Source organism: Coffea eugenioides, chromosome 3 (genome assembly GCF_003713205.1).
Source record: "Coffea eugenioides isolate CCC68of chromosome 3, Ceug_1.0, whole genome shotgun sequence".
Lineage (NCBI taxonomy): Eukaryota > Viridiplantae > Streptophyta > Magnoliopsida > Gentianales > Rubiaceae > Coffea > Coffea eugenioides.
The window spans coordinates 6,013,583-6,029,184 of NC_040037.1; the positions used below are offsets into that span (position 1 = coordinate 6,013,583).

The window sequence follows — 15,602 nt, forward strand, 5'->3', positions numbered from 1 at the left end:
CGGTAATTCCTATGCTAAAATTTCGAAAAATTTCAAATTCAAACTTCCGAATTACCGAATTCAAATTCGATGCACACCCCTCAGCACAAGACCAACATGTTCTCGTGTAAATAACAATGAAGCGATCTTTGACACTTTTAAATAATCTGTTGATAGCCTATTTGCCTCAACGTGTCAACAGGAAGAATTTAAAGAATTTCGATTGAGAATTTAATCACTCCAATAGAATTAAATTTAATTAAATAATTTGGTCACTCCAATAGAATTTAATTCTCTACCATGACGAGAAGTGATTCTTTTTTTTTTTGGGGGGGGGGATCAAGTGCCAACCTCTTATATCCTTAAAAAAAAAACAGTGCGAACCCCTTATTTACCTTTGGGAGGAGGACTTCGCTTTTATCTTCGAACAGAGGAAGTTTCCTTTCAGTTACTTCAGTAAAAGGGTTTACAATATATTATCGAACATGGCTAAGAATTATTGATTCACATTATTGTGCTGCTCTGAAGCCTTATTTTATGGCCATTCGTGAAGCTATGAAGACAAGAAGCAAAGAAGAATATATATATATATATATATATGAAAGTAGTTATTTTAATCAAAATTATTTCTCACTCCTATGTAGCATGCCTAATTGAAGAGAATTAACAGGTTATGGATCACTTGGGTTTTACCCATATTAAATACTATTTGGATTATATTATATGTTTAAAAATTATCTCTAATTTTAAAATAACTTTAAAAAATAACTAATTTTATCTTAATGATATTGCTTTAAAAATCAACTAATCTTATCTTAATGATTCTGCTTTCTATCAAATTATTACATATAGAACTATAGTAAAGTCTTTTTCAAATCACAATTATTGAAATATTACATATTCAATAAATTACTTCTTTTCACTACCATATCATTGATTAGTATTCAAATTGTTCATCATCTCTTCCCTTAATTTTAAATTAACTTAGTGCAAAAAAAAATTTAACTATTACACTGACAGATTTACTAATATTATTTGAAACTAAATATTTATTGATGAAAAAAGCGAATTGATGGATCTTTTCTACTTAATTAAATGTGAATATATAGTTCTAAGTTGATGGTCATTATAAAAATTTAAAGGGCAAATTACATTTTACTCCCCTGTGGTTTAGCGTTTTTTTACATACCCCCCTTATGGTTTCAAAAACTATACATAACTCCCTCATGGTTTAGATTAAAGTGTCAAAGTGACGGAAATAGTCATTCGTAACGGAACTTCTAGAAATGTCGTAATTACCCTTATAAATATATGACACACTAATCTCGTATGATTTTTATATTTTACTATATAACCCCCTTATGGTTTAATACTTTACCATATAACCCCCTTATGGTTTTCAAAATATACACATAATTTTCAACTTTATATAAGGGTATTTTTAACATTTTAGGTGACTCCGTTACGAATGATCATTCTCGTCACTTTGACACTTTAATCCAAACCATACAGAAGAAATATCATGTTAAAAACCATTTGCCCTAGCTACAACTGCGTTTTGACAACTCATCAGAAAACTTGGAAGTACTTCTCAGAAATTTCATATCCATTTGGCAGCGAAGCTTCAGAATGACATTCAGGCAGCAAAATATATGGAAATCATAGCACAACAGACCACAACTAAGCATGTATTTCACCTACAGAAATGTCGAAACATATCAAGAACTCTGTTTCCTTCTTCCTATTGGAAGCAGCATAAAACCTGCTACCTAAAGTACATAAGTATCTCCTGCAAAACTCCTGGTAAGCAAGCTCTCAAGGCTTTTGCAGTTTGTCGAAGGAAAGCATGCTATAGTGCATTTGCATGATGGACAAAACAATCAAAGCCGAGCAAATAACAGGCATGCACTTTAGAGGCTTTTGCCACTGCCAGGGGGGATTTCTTACAATCTCTCTTTTAACCCAGTGCATATATCCAGATGAAGCCATGCCATCTAAAGTACTTAGAAGCCCTTGTAATCTCTCTGACCTTCCATGAATGACTCCTTCAGACACAAGGATTTCAATATCTTTTGGTTTATGAATCAGGTCGGACATGAACTTAAAGTAGGAACTTGCCTCAGGTTCGACCCCCTGGCGTTCTTGAACAGTCTCATATTTCAGAAGACATTTGATTAAAAGATCTGTGTATCTGTCAACCCCCAAATCAGGCAAGTAAAGAACAGCTGAAAACTTATTGCACTCGTAATGCATTCCTCTGATCCCGAATTCTCCCCCTAATTTTCGGAATCTCACACCCTGTTCAGATAATTTGCTGGCAGAAACACAGTCCTCTATGTCATCGACCTTTTTCGTCACAGCTGCATTCGAGCTGCGTTTTGGGCCAAGCATGATGCTCTGGAGGCAATGGAGTAAGTCAACTGGTTTTGGAACCAGCTCAACCATCAAGAACTTATACAGGGTTCTTTTGGCCAAACCCAATTGCTGCTGCTTACTTCCAATTGTAGCTTTCATTCTTTGAAAGATATCAAGGTGCATAAGTTGCTCGAGTACCATGAGTGGGATTTGATTTCCGACAAAGAACATGGACTCTATAATGTTGTCCATGTATTCAGTGGCACATCCTACGCCAAAAACAGGATGATTCTCTGCATACTTTAATTTTTGTGAATCGGCTCCAAGAATTGAGAACGCCAGAAGAAGAAAGAAGCAACCATCTTGAATCATCAAATCTTGAATCTGAGGCCCCGTCAAATCCTTCACCACATTGTCAGCATAAAGAGCTCTCACTCCTAACTCCATATTTCTTATAGCGTTCATAACTCCTTGAAAAGAAAGTTGTGAGTTGCTCCGTATGCGTTCCATAGCTTCCTCCTTAACACCCTCTGAGAATTCGGTACCAAATCTCCTGTAATTTGGACCAAATACCCAAAGCTTTCCGAATTTTCCTCCATAAAAGTCCGGGTAATATACACAAATCTTGCGCTCAACTGCAGTGAGACCACTCTTCTCGTTTCGACTACACAGCGGCTCCATCCGGAAGAAGTAACAAGCTGAAGTATATGAATTAAAAAGATTGAACCTTCTACCTGCAATCGTAATGATCAACCCCATGTAAGTACCTCTGTGAGTACAATATTACTACAGTCAAATGACAAAAACCATTCAAAAAAGTAAAGCTACCGGGATGAGAGTAAATTTGATTCTTTCAAGGGGTAAATCGAATCCTAAGAAATTCAAACTGACTCCCATTTAGGATCTTGCATTGAAAAACATCTTGTTAAGGATTTCAATCAACAGAAGCGAGAGTTAATTTGAATTTCCACCATGCTTCATGATTTGTAGTTGGATTCTCACTATTAAGATCAACAAATGAAGACTAGCTACATAATAGTTAAAGCCGGAGAAAGCAAAGCAGCAGAAACATGACATTAGTTGATCCCGTACTCTGAGACGTTATAAAGAGCTTCGCCCGTACCAACTAAACCACAAATCAGGACCCAGCATATAACAATGAACAATCAACAGAAGTGACTCAAAATTAAAGAAAGACGAGTGCTTGATGGGTATTTATCAATCTAGATTTCTTGTTTCTTACCAAAAAGGGCACAACGCTTGAACTATCGGATGCCAAAATGACTACCGTCTCAAAGCTGAAGCTATTAGCTTCTTTTTGGTTTGGCGCACGACTCAAAACCTTAGAATTAGTCAGAGCTTGTCCTGTGGACTAGACGGGAAAGGGACGATGGTTGAATGAATGAAGTTCAAAAAACTCACCAGGATGCTGCTGTAGGAGGCAAGGAAAATTAGGGAATGAAGTTCAAGAAACTCTCACAGTGCATGAAGTTCTTCTTCACTGATGATGCAAGCAAAAGAAAAACCGAAAATCAGGGAATGCTGATGTCATCCGCCAGAAGTCATCATAAGACTTGGGATATTTCATATTTATACATCCATCCAGCGACCAAATTACAAAATGGGACAAGAGGGCCTCGTGCGTTCACGCTTATCCATCGACCAACCATGTAAAAGGCAAAAGGGCCCTTCTGCGTTCACCCTTCTTTCATCGTGCATGGAGAACTAGATTCTTATTCTTCCAATTATCAACTTATTCCAATTATCAACTTAACAAGATTCTTCCAATTATCAACTTAACCCCTTTAGGATTGCGATATTTCCGTTCAGGATTGCGATTCTTTCGTTTAAAGAAAAGGATAAAAACACTTTAAAAAAATGATCAATTTCATCCATAAACTTTTTTACTAGTGTCGATTTAGTACCTAACTTTTATTTTGATCAATTCGATACTTGAACTTATTTTGTAGCTCCAATTAAGGGTCTCCGCGGTGGCACCACTACTTGAAACTAATTTGACGCCTAATTGACTAATTAATCAAGAATATTATGAGACGCCACTTGCAGGACTGTAATAAAACAAGTAAATCCATATAAAAAATCATCATACAAAACTTTTTTAAAGTTTAAACTTTTGATTTTTTTTACATGATGTACTTGATTTATTATAGTCCCGCAAATAATGTTCCCAAAATACTCTTGTTTAGTTGGTCAATTAGGAGTCAAATAATTTTTAGGTGATAGGTGCTACCATGGAGATCCTTAATTGGAATTGCAAAATAAGTTTACGTATCAAATTGGTTAAGAATAAAAGTTAGGGACTAAATCGATACTAGTGAAAAAATTTTACTGACGAAATTTGCCATTTTTCTAAGCACTTTAATGCATTTGTTAAGTGTAATCCCTTGAAATTTACAATAAGTTTTTTATGATTAACATACTTTTAGCACAAGTTCAAATTTGATACTTTTAGAGCAACTTCTATATTTTAAAAAATAAAAAAATTAACTTTAAAAGTTTTATTAAAAATTTTGAATCAAATGAAAAGATAAATATGTTTTACAAATTCAAAAAAATGACACATTATCAAATAGAAAAAGTACTTGTGCAAATATGCTTCCAAATAATATGATTAAGCACTATATAAGTATTTTGATAAAAAAAAAATTCTACTAATTTAAGTGCTTTTTGATAAGTCATCGTAACTCCAAATCGACCAATGCCACAATAAATTTGCACGGTAAAATACAGAAAATCCCATTAATATTGTGATTTGAGATTTTGTCATAATATTTCCTTATTGTTTAAAAACCCCTAGATAATGCCCTTATAGTTTGTACTTATTTGAAACTTGGATGGAAATCATCCAAATTAGCAGAGTTTGACGTAAAGTGGGGTTCAAATTACATAGTCAAGGATAATTTAGTATTTTGCAATTTTTTGTCCTTCTCTTTGCTTTTTCCTTTCTTTTTTGCTTTCCCTTTACCTAATGTTGCCTTTTGCTTTCCCTTTACCTGCTGCTGCCTCTTCCTCGTCTGATATCAGATTCCACTTTCCCAAACTTTCTCCTCTTTCCCTAATTTCTTTTGGGTCATTTCTCCTCTGCTATTACATTTTTCTTTTCCTTTTTTTTTTCTTTTCTTTTCTTTTTCCATTTCTTCCTTCCTTCACAACCAAAATCATCAAAAGCACTGATGAATGCCAATCATCACCAGTACCGCCACCGATCACCAGCAGTTACCCCACCAAGCATCACTAATTTCAACGTGATTTTAATGCCCAATGATCCCAAAATAACATCGAAAAATTTCCAGTTAGATAGATCACAAAATAACAACAAAAATCCTCAGTCAAATTATCTCAAAATTTTATCAAAAATTTTTCCAATCAAATTATCCCAACATAACACCAAAAAACTCGCAAATATAGTAGCTCTATTATTGGTCTCAAATTAATCCCAAATTGAATAGAAACACCGATCACAAAATTAGATCTAGAATTGGCCAGTGATGATGGTGGGCATTTGTTGGTGATGGTGATTCTGATAGCTCTAGATTTGATTAATAAAGGAATCTTGGAGTTGTCTAGTGACAGAATGACTCACGGTTGTTTAGAAATTTCCAACGAGGAAAAACCCAAAAGTCACGAAGAATCTCGGCAGCAGGAATCTCGAATCTAACTCCAGCAAAGGATAAATTCATAATTAGTGTCAATCATCGGAAAGAAGCTTAAGGCCACTAAAGAATTTGGAAAAGCGATAATTTCACAATCTTATCCTGAAGTATCTGATACTTGCAGAGAGCTCCCCTCAGGTTTTAAAAATTACACCTGGTTCCCTTGCTTTTACTGTTTATGTAACAAGATAGATCAATCAGGCTACATTTTTCCTCAAATACCCTAAATTATCCTTGTTCTATAAAAAACAAAAGAAAATTAGTTTTCTCAACACTTTCTTCTAAATTTGCAACAATACCACCACGCAAATAGTTTGAACAGTTCAAGAATTTCAGCAGTTCCAAAAATCCCAAGCTCTGTCTTGTAATATTATCTCAGGCTAAATGTTTTTGAAAATCAATTTTCCCTTGATAACCAACAACCAAACTAGCACTCTAAACTTCAATTTAATACCCAGCACTATCATAAAACAAATAATAATCTAACGTACCACCACCAGTTCAATAACATTCCGAGCTCCATAGAAATATATATTAACATCGTAAAATAGAGTAACGCCATCTATAACAAAATCAGAACCAACAATATTAATCAAGTAAAGAAAATCAAATGCATTTATTAACATGCTACACAAGTTTTCAAGATAATAATCAACCCAACAATTTTCCCACTAATCCCTCCTCTTCCATGCTTTTTAGTTATCAATTGCATTATTTATTCCTTTATCATCACTAAAGCATATTCATTTCTTTTTAATTGACAATGAAATCTGCTTCTGCAAGTAAAATAGTGTCATATTCATCAAGTAAATAAAAATGGTTATGGTATGATAGGTCATCATTAAGATAAATAAATATGTAAATATAGAGAAAATGTAAGAGGAAAGAAAAGGCAAAGAGACAATAAGAGAAAGGAAGAAAGAATCGTTGCTTACAAGAGTAAGAGAAAGGGAGAAAAAAGGAATGGTGATTGGTGGAGAATAAAAGAGGTAGGGTTTCTTTTTCTTGGTTTTATTTAACCCTTGCATCATATTGTGAATTATCTATTAAGTGTAGGACATTATAATCATATTATCACATCAAAGGAGGTTAGTGTAATTTCTTAAATCTAAAGGGAGTTGAGTGAAATTGTCAAAAACCTCAGGGGAGGTTTGTGAAATTATCCCTTTGGAAAAAAGGATAATTGGGTGGTGGTAGTGGTGGTGTTCGATGCTAGGGTTGCAAACGAATCCAACCGCTCACGAGCTAATCGCAAGCTGCTCGAGTTTGAGCTTGACTCGATCTCAATCAACATCGAACTTGAATCGAGTTCGAGCTGACCAAATCGAATTCGAACTCAAAAATACTAAATTGGTTAACTTGCAAGCCGGCTCAAAATTGATTATATATATATTATTTTAATAGTAAAATTATATATATTCCTAATATTTTATTATTTATTATAAATTATTATATTATTTATTTTTAAAAATAAAATAAATATTTTTAAATATTTTTTTAAAGCTCGAGCTCAACCTTGGCATTTTGAACTTGTCGAGTTTGAGATCGAGTTCGAGATTCGTAAAATTACGTTGAAATTCGATTCGATTAGGTCGAAATTTGACTCGATTCGACTCGTTTGCACCCTATTCGATGTCATCAATGGCAATGACGGAATCTAGAGCTACTAGATAACTTAGGAAAAAGAGACAGATAAGGCGGTGGTGATAGTGCTACTGGCAGAGAGAGAGAGAGAGAGAGATTTTTGAGGAGTTTGAAAAGGAGTATTGTTGGTGTAGAGTTGGGTCCGTACAGTAGGTGAAAAGAAGAATTGCTGAAGAAGAACAAGATAAGGGAAAGAAGGGAAAAATTGCTGCTAAATAGTAAAGTCAATAAGTATGAAAAATATAAATATTTAAAGGAGAGCAGTGTTGGAATTTGATGCACTTTCATCTAAAAAGACGGTTTCCATCCACCGTCCAAATTAATCCATAGTACAGAAAGGTTTTTTGCGTGTTTTTTTAATGATGATAGGGGGATTCCATGACCTTTGATCAGAATTTTTATGTATTTTATTCTAAATTTGCATAGGTTTAACCCGTCATTAGGATAGTGATATAAATCAAATTATATTAACTATTTTCATCAATTTGTTAATAAAATTTGCATCTTATCCAAAAAAAAAAAACACAGTCCAAATGATGTTGTTGTCAGTCTTGGCCTATTCAATTTTGACTTTTATTTAACCGATCGATCGCGCTTTGGTCTTTAGCATCAGTTGTCCCCACGTGTTGACTCATTGACGCAAATTGTTCCTAGTCAAGAAAAACCAAAGGTGAAATGATCATTTTAGTTGCTTATTTTTTAGACCGTGATCATTTACATGTTAACTCCTTGACGCTAATTGCTCATAGTCAGGAAAAACCAGAGGTAAAATGGATCATTTTAGTTGCTTAATTTTGAGACCGTGATCAAATTGTTCCTTATGTGTCAATATCCATCCGTTAATTCCTCGTCTTCACAAACTAAAGGCAATTTAAAACCTTTAATGGAAAATTAGACTACACTTTACGTGCACATCACATGCACCATTAAAAACAGCTGTTTACGTTTAAGGATTATGCATGTTGCAATTGGAGAAACAGAGGAGCAAATTATTTCCCTCACCCAATTTTCCCAAATTCATGATTTTCAAAGGACACAACAACAACAGTAAATCATGCGATCAAAAAGTTGAGGTTGCAACAAAGAGTACCAAGAACTAAGAGTTAGAGGTCATGACAAATTTTTTCTGTCTTTTTGCTGTCCACATGCAGTGGTGCCGAGGCAACATATATCTAAGCCAATAAAACTATAGCTTGCAGAAGCACAAGAAGAACAAAAAAAAAATCCCCTGCCACAGTTCCACGGATCAGTGTTGAGTCTTCAATGTCTTATTAATTTGTAGCAATTCACTAATACGCTTATTACTCCAACGCAGAGACAGCGAAGAGTTAGATCACCTTTATTCAGCTATCAGTGAGCGCTGATCAACCATGTGCCTTGTAGCAGGCCAGAATAGTAAAGTATGTTTGCAAGAATTGAAGTGAAAAAATAATACATTTACGAGGGTTTCTCATAATGTACCCAATCATGCGTTTTGTAGATATCCAGCATTGTTTTGGGGGGTATGTTTTGATCTGTCTCCTTATGTGGCGAAAGTGCTCACAATCACATGGTACCATGTCATCAAACTTGCTCAGAATTTCTGGCAAGGCCTCTGCACTGCCTAGAATGACTCCTTGGGAGGAAAATAGTTCAACATCTTGTTCTGTACGAATTAACTCACTCAAAAGCTTAAAGAAGGAGGTTGATTCTGGTTTAATCCCTCTCGGCTTTTGAGCAATCTCATATTTGCGAAGACATTCCACCATCAACGCTGTGTACCTGTCAACCTTGAAGATAGGCAAATAAAGAACACCATTGAAGGGACCATGCTTGTAATAAATACCTCTGCTTCCCAGGTCTTCCTCTAGTGCTGCAAATGCAATGCCTTTTCTGCAAAGTTTCCTGGCTGAAGGTAAATCATCAACTTCATCACCCACGTTATTGCCGCTTACTGTGATAGCTACATCTGAGCCACTTTTTGTTCCAAGCATGCATGTCTGGAGGCAATGTATCAGATCGACTGGTTTCTGGTCCAGCTCCGGTACGAGTAACATGTGTACAGCTCCTTTTGCCAATTCCAATGGTTGCTTCCATTTGTTTTTCATTATTAGTTCCTGAAAGAACCCAAGTTTCATCAATTGCTTGAGCACTACAAATGGGATTTGGTTACCAACAAAGAACATGGAACTAAGCCACATCTCCGTGGCTTCTCTGACACATCCTATCCCAAAAAAGCGATGATTATCCGGAAACTCAAGTTTGAAACCATCCATTCCCTCTCCAAGAATGGAAAACGCAACCAAGAGATAAAAGCAACCATCAGTTGCCATCATTTCCCTAAATTTGTCTCCATCGATATCCTTTAGATCACACTCAGGATAAGCAGCTCTTGCTTCTTCTTCACTCTCCTGTAATCTGCTCAAAAGTTCTGGTAGAGTAGAACCCGACTTCTCCAGTACGAAATCCAAAGCTAGCTTCTTCTCTTTTTGTCTGATGTCCACCTCTCCTTTCAGTTCTTTTTCCAGATAACAGGGGCCAAATCTCCAAAACTGTCCAAATTGGCCATTATGATATTCTGGCCAAAAGATGCGTATTTGGCGCGGTATGTTATTGGTTGGTTCACATGTGTTTTGCATTAGGATCAAAGAGATTCAGTTCCCACGTCCCACCTGGTATCATACTCAAAGAAACTCAAGTAAGTTGCAAATGTCTTCTCCAACACACAGAGGTGATGGAGGGGACCTCAATAATCATAGTTACATACCACTTGAATATATTCAAGATAGGTGGATGCCGTAATCAACACTGGCAGAATCAGGACCTACAATCAGTGTGGGCAGTGGAGGCAATATTATACACCTAAAATGATATTATTACTGTGCAAATAAAATTTTAATTAAAAAACATGTTTTGTACGAGTTTTGTGTTGTGGAAGTATTGATTCAAGTAGTAATCAATTTTGTGTTTTAATAGCTTTAAAACACCATACCGAAGAAGAGACTGTCTAAAAGAAATTGGTTGTTTAGGGGAGATCATATGAGGGCGAAGATTTCTTACAATATAGAGGGCAATGTAAAAGGAAACGAGTATTTTTCAAATTTGAAGGGGTACAATTATAATAAAAACATAAAAATTTGTAATAATTTCATGGCTATTTTTTAAATTTTATAAAGTTGACAGGCAACACAATGTAGCTCCGCCACTATTTATTGAACAAAGAGAAAGCACTTGGTTCTCACTTTTTAAGTGTGGACAACGCTTGATTAAGGGGTGTTCATATTTTCCAAATAATAAAAAATCGGCCAATCCAATCTACATTGAATTTCGAATTTTTGTAAAATAGAATTTTAAAAAAAATCAAAATATAATTTTCTATAAAAAAAAATACATTACCGAATTACTGTCTTAAGTCTACCAACAGTAGAAAACAACTTATTTATCATAAAAAACTGCAAATGATAGTAGGAAGGCTTGAGTCCCGGAATGAGTCTAGCACAATGTTGTTTCCTACTATATCCATTTTCTTTTGTTTGGCAAAAATACCAACTTTGCTCTAGAACCATAATTTCTTTTTCAAGGAATTAAACAAACGGAGGAACAAGAGAAAACCTCAAAGGAAAAAAAAAATATGGGGAGAACCCAATTTTTCAATTGTGATGAGAAATAGAAAGGGTCCAATTCCAAATGAGACACCACAATGGAAGAGCTTTTAATTTTTAAGGCCCCTTTTTAAATGTTCAAGAAACCAACCCAACCGACGAGTTGAGCATGAACATTCAAGAAACAGCCAGGAACAGCAAATATTCAAGAAATTTTGTGCATGTAAGTCACCTGCTTATAACGGCCGCACTTGTTATCAATGGAAGAAGCCAACCTTTACGATCCCATGTGTTTCACTATCAAAACTGAAAGATCACAGCCAAAAAAAAAAAAAGTCAGATAGTTAATTGAGCTAACTAGCAGCAGCATGCATGGCACCAAACACACGACGCACTGATACAAGTAGTTTCACTTAAGGCGAAAACGACGAGGCCCGGCTCGATCGCTTAATATTTGTGGTAAAAGCAGAATTATTTGAAGTAAGTTGTTGATAAAAAGCTTTGAGGGCAGGTTGTTTGTGAAAATCGGGAGGGGAGAGGGACTGAGGGAGTGGCCAATAACTTCTGATTTCGGAAGATGGAACTCCATTCTTGTCTCGTCAGTTAGAGCTTCAGAGTAGTACGAGGAAGAGAATAGCATTGCTAGAACCAGTTATGGTATTAAAGTACGAGGAAGAGGATTCGGCCCCAGGTCTGGGAGCACAGGTAGAAGAACTAATAAAGAAAGTTTGATCTGCTGCGACGGGACAGCGTTGACTGCCAAAGGCCCACACCCCACAGCCATATGAGCTATCAACACATAAAAATAGAAAAAGACAGGCAAAAATTAATTAAAGCTAATAGCTAGCTACTCGTATACCTCAGTAATATGACAAAAGACAGGACGAGAGAGGAGGCAAGAGGGTGAGGGAAGGGAGATTAGCGAGATTTTTGAAGATGCATGTATGCAAGGGTTGCAGACTTGTAGTTGAGGTGGAGCCGTGCAGTTGGTGGATTTTAAGCTAGGTAGGTTGTTTATGTATATAACAACGAGTCAAGACTAGGATGTTTCGTGCCAAAAAACGAAAGGTAAGGTAAGAAAAGACATCAGAATTTGTTCTCTTTCTTGAAAAGGAGTGACGAGTATGTTTTCGCAACTTTTTGGACATAACGAATTTGTTCTGCAGCTGTGAAAGAGCATGACATAGGTCTTCGTTACCGCAAAGTCTAAGGAGGAGAGACCGAAGAATATGTTCGGAGCAAGCTTTTGGAAATATAAAACGATTTTGGTGCTGCAGCTGTGAAAAAGCACGACGAAAGTCTTCGTTAGCACAATGTCTAAACAGGAACTATTTTCAACTATTTTCAAGAGTCACATATAAACTTATTAGGTACTACAATGACTAAAAAAAAAAAAGAGTAAAGGATAAATCATTTGCTATAAGAACCCTATCCTTACCATCATTATTCTATATTTTCCATTTCAAGTCCTAGGGTTTAAGGCTCACCGGGCCTTTGAACTATTTACAGTAACAAAACGAGGGATAGGAACCCATGTAATATCTTTCTATCTAAAGAGTAAGCCATTTTTTTCAATTTAAGGGGATTGGTGAGAAAGAAGTCTCTCATCTTTTGTTGTCTATCGATTCGCATCACAAGCACTCTTTTATTTACTTGTTGACGAAGACAAGACTTGCCAAGACACAACTGTTATCAATCTCTCCACCTGCCACGTGGTGACTACCACTTGCCCCCTAAGAGTCATTTAAGTTCTCCCCTTACCTTTTATAGGCCAGCATCCTTCCTCCTCACATATTGCAGATGTTCCTTTCCTTGCATGGAACCTTAGAAAGATTTACAGATGGCTGGAGAGAGACTGGAAATGCAATATCAACCACTCATGGAGGGAATGTTTACAAGGTAGCTGATGGCCTTGCTAAGAGGAGTTTAACTTTAAAGAAGGAATTTTGGCTGGAAGCATTCGCTAAGAAGAGCTTAAAGAAGGAATTTAGACAAGGAACTGCTGCAGGAATAGTCCAACGAGATTAGAAAGTTTGTGTATAAAGATATGAATGGGGTCGCGCCATCCCTCTGATGTACCCCAGAAAATTAAAGGAAAATTCTACCAATGACCTCTCTAGTATAGATTTAAGGACTTGCTTGGATTGTTTTTTTCTTTTCTTTTTTTTGAGTTTTTGTAAGAATATTCTTTATCAAAATTTTCAATCATATTTTTACCTTTCACATATAACATTTTAAAAAAATGTTATAATATATTTTCTAAAAAAAAAACCCTCAAAAAAAACTACAATCCAAACGGAATTTTTATAGTTTCCTAAATGAAAATTCATATCTCAAATATTCAGTTATAAAAAAAAATGGGAATTAACATAAAAAGGGGATACCACTCAACTTCAACCATGAACTTCAATTGCATTGATTGCTAAATTAGGAGGAAACTTCATTTCCAAATCTTATGCCAAAGGTTGCAGTGCAACCAATAAAAAGTGCACTACCACTTGCATATGTTCTTTTGGGTATAATGGACTACTACTTGCACATTTATTCATTCATGGAAGAAGATTATATTGTGTGTTGTATTTTCTTTTCATGTTCTCACTTGTTCCAGATTTTATAGGGCATGTACACTCTATCGATCCTTGATTTGGTAAGAACCCATACAAGTATGGCGTGCAAGCTATCCTTGAATTGGTGAAAACCCATGTAGTATCAATTTATACCTCGTATATTGTCATATGGAAATGGGCTGTTTTTTCATATCTCTGTTTTATTTTGGAATGGTTTTATATGTTGAAATTAAAAACCAAAAAGAAAAAAGCACGCCACCCAATTAACAAAAACCAAAATTAATTGTATGGTGGTACAAGGTGCCTTCATACAATTAATTTGTGCATTTCACTGCTAATAACTATATATAAGAGGAAGATTGATGTCTAAATGTTTCTTGATCGCATGAAGTATGATAAACTTTTTTTTTTTTTTTTTTTTGGGTCTATGCTCAAAGATCTTGAAAAGGCGTAATTGGAGCTTGGAAGTAACATTTGTAATGTTATCCAGAACAACCTTTCAAATAACACGGAAGTCTGTATTTGCTACATTGGCTACCCAATTACAACATATATAATCTAATCAATAAGAATATTGCGGACCTTTTCTTTTTCACCCTTCTTTTTTGTGCTCGTGTAGATAATGATGAACTGCAATGAAGCTATCTTAACTCTTAAGTAAGTAATCTGTTGATAACCTATTTATCTCCAAATTAGTGAGTGCCAACTTTGTCTCAACGTGTCGAAAAGAAGAATTTTAAGAATTTTCGATTAAGAATTTAATCTCTCCAATAGAATTAAATTAAATTGAATAATTTGGTCACCAATATGTTTAATTCTCCACCATGACTAGCCGTGATTCTTTTTTTGGGGGTGTTCGAGTGCCAACCTCTTATATACCTTTGGGAGGAGGCCTTTGCTTTTCTCTTCCAACGGATGAAGTTTCCTTTCAGTTACTTCGCTAAAAGGGTTTACAATAAATTATCGAACATGGCTAAGAATTAGGATTCACATTGTTGTGCTGCTCTTCAAGCTTCAAGCTTCAAGCTTCAGGAAAAGGCGACAAGTTGGCTGCTTTTCTCTTCTTCTTGTCATTCTTGAAGCTTGAAGACAAGAAGCAAAGAATAATGGAAGGGAAAAGCAGCCAACTTGTCGCCTTTTCTTACCCTCAATCCCCCATCATATGCGTGGCGAAGACTAGGAGACTAAACCTCATCCACACAACGTTGCACTCTTCAAAAAAAAAAAAATTTCAATTATATCTTACAAACAAGTTTTTTATGACGGAATTCATTACTATATCAATGAATTTTTGCATGTGAAAAGAACCATGGAATTCTATACTAGTTACCTGATGTCTTAATTAGGTTCCAGCTTATAAATCTTTCAGGAAGAATCAAGCATTCTAACATTCGCGTTGGATGAGAACTTTATAAACGAGTCGGAAACTTTTAGATCAGTTACTTGATATTGTAGATCGTTGCCGGTTGAAACACAGATGGCTCGAGTTACGCAATCTTAAAGAGAGAAAATGGAGAAGATAAAGCAAGCTAGGTAGTAAAAAGAAAAACAACTAGGGTCCTCTCCATTAATTGGAAACAACTTTTTCTCCATTACACTTGGATGATAGATGAACTTGTTTTTTGAGTATGTTGATAATGATCTACTTGTGAAAATCAAATTAATAACACAAGTAGATTATTTTACAAAATTCTGAACTTACCAAAGAAGAAGAGTAAGGGTTTGAGAGTTGAGATAAGGATCTTATGATCACAAAATTAATGTCCTCGCAAGTTAAACTAGGTCTAGGGGATTGCAAAATT

The 15,602-nt window shown here is 35.4% G+C and overlaps 1 protein-coding gene across 3 annotated transcripts; it reads right to left on the reverse strand.

Moving 5' to 3' along the window:
• Nucleotides 1-1,551: 1,551 nt before the first annotated feature.
• On the reverse strand, nt 1,552-3,879 carry LOC113765189. 3 transcript variants are annotated; one of them, XM_027309277.1, is made up of 3 exons: nt 3,815-3,871; nt 3,578-3,699; nt 1,552-3,068 (listed from the first exon to the last, which is right to left on the reverse strand). In XM_027309277.1, exon 3 carries the CDS (start codon nt 3,013-3,015, stop codon nt 1,795-1,797), a length of 1,221 nt encoding a protein of 406 aa, XP_027165078.1. In that variant the 5' UTR covers nt 3,016-3,068; nt 3,578-3,699; nt 3,815-3,871; the 3' UTR covers nt 1,552-1,794. The 3 variants fall into 3 exon arrangements, with proteins under 3 accessions (XP_027165078.1, XP_027165079.1, XP_027165077.1); XM_027309278.1 differs by lacking the exon at nt 3,578-3,699 and having other exon boundaries at nt 3,757-3,879; XM_027309276.1 differs by having other exon boundaries at nt 3,578-3,879.
• Nucleotides 3,880-15,602: the final 11,723 nt, after the last annotated feature.

Bases quoted from the DNA above. Each gene is read 5' to 3' on its own strand.
- LOC113765189 (XM_027309278.1), bottom strand. From the start codon at position 3,015: ATGGAGCCGCTGTGTAGTCGAAACGAGAAGAGTGGTCTCACTGCAGTT.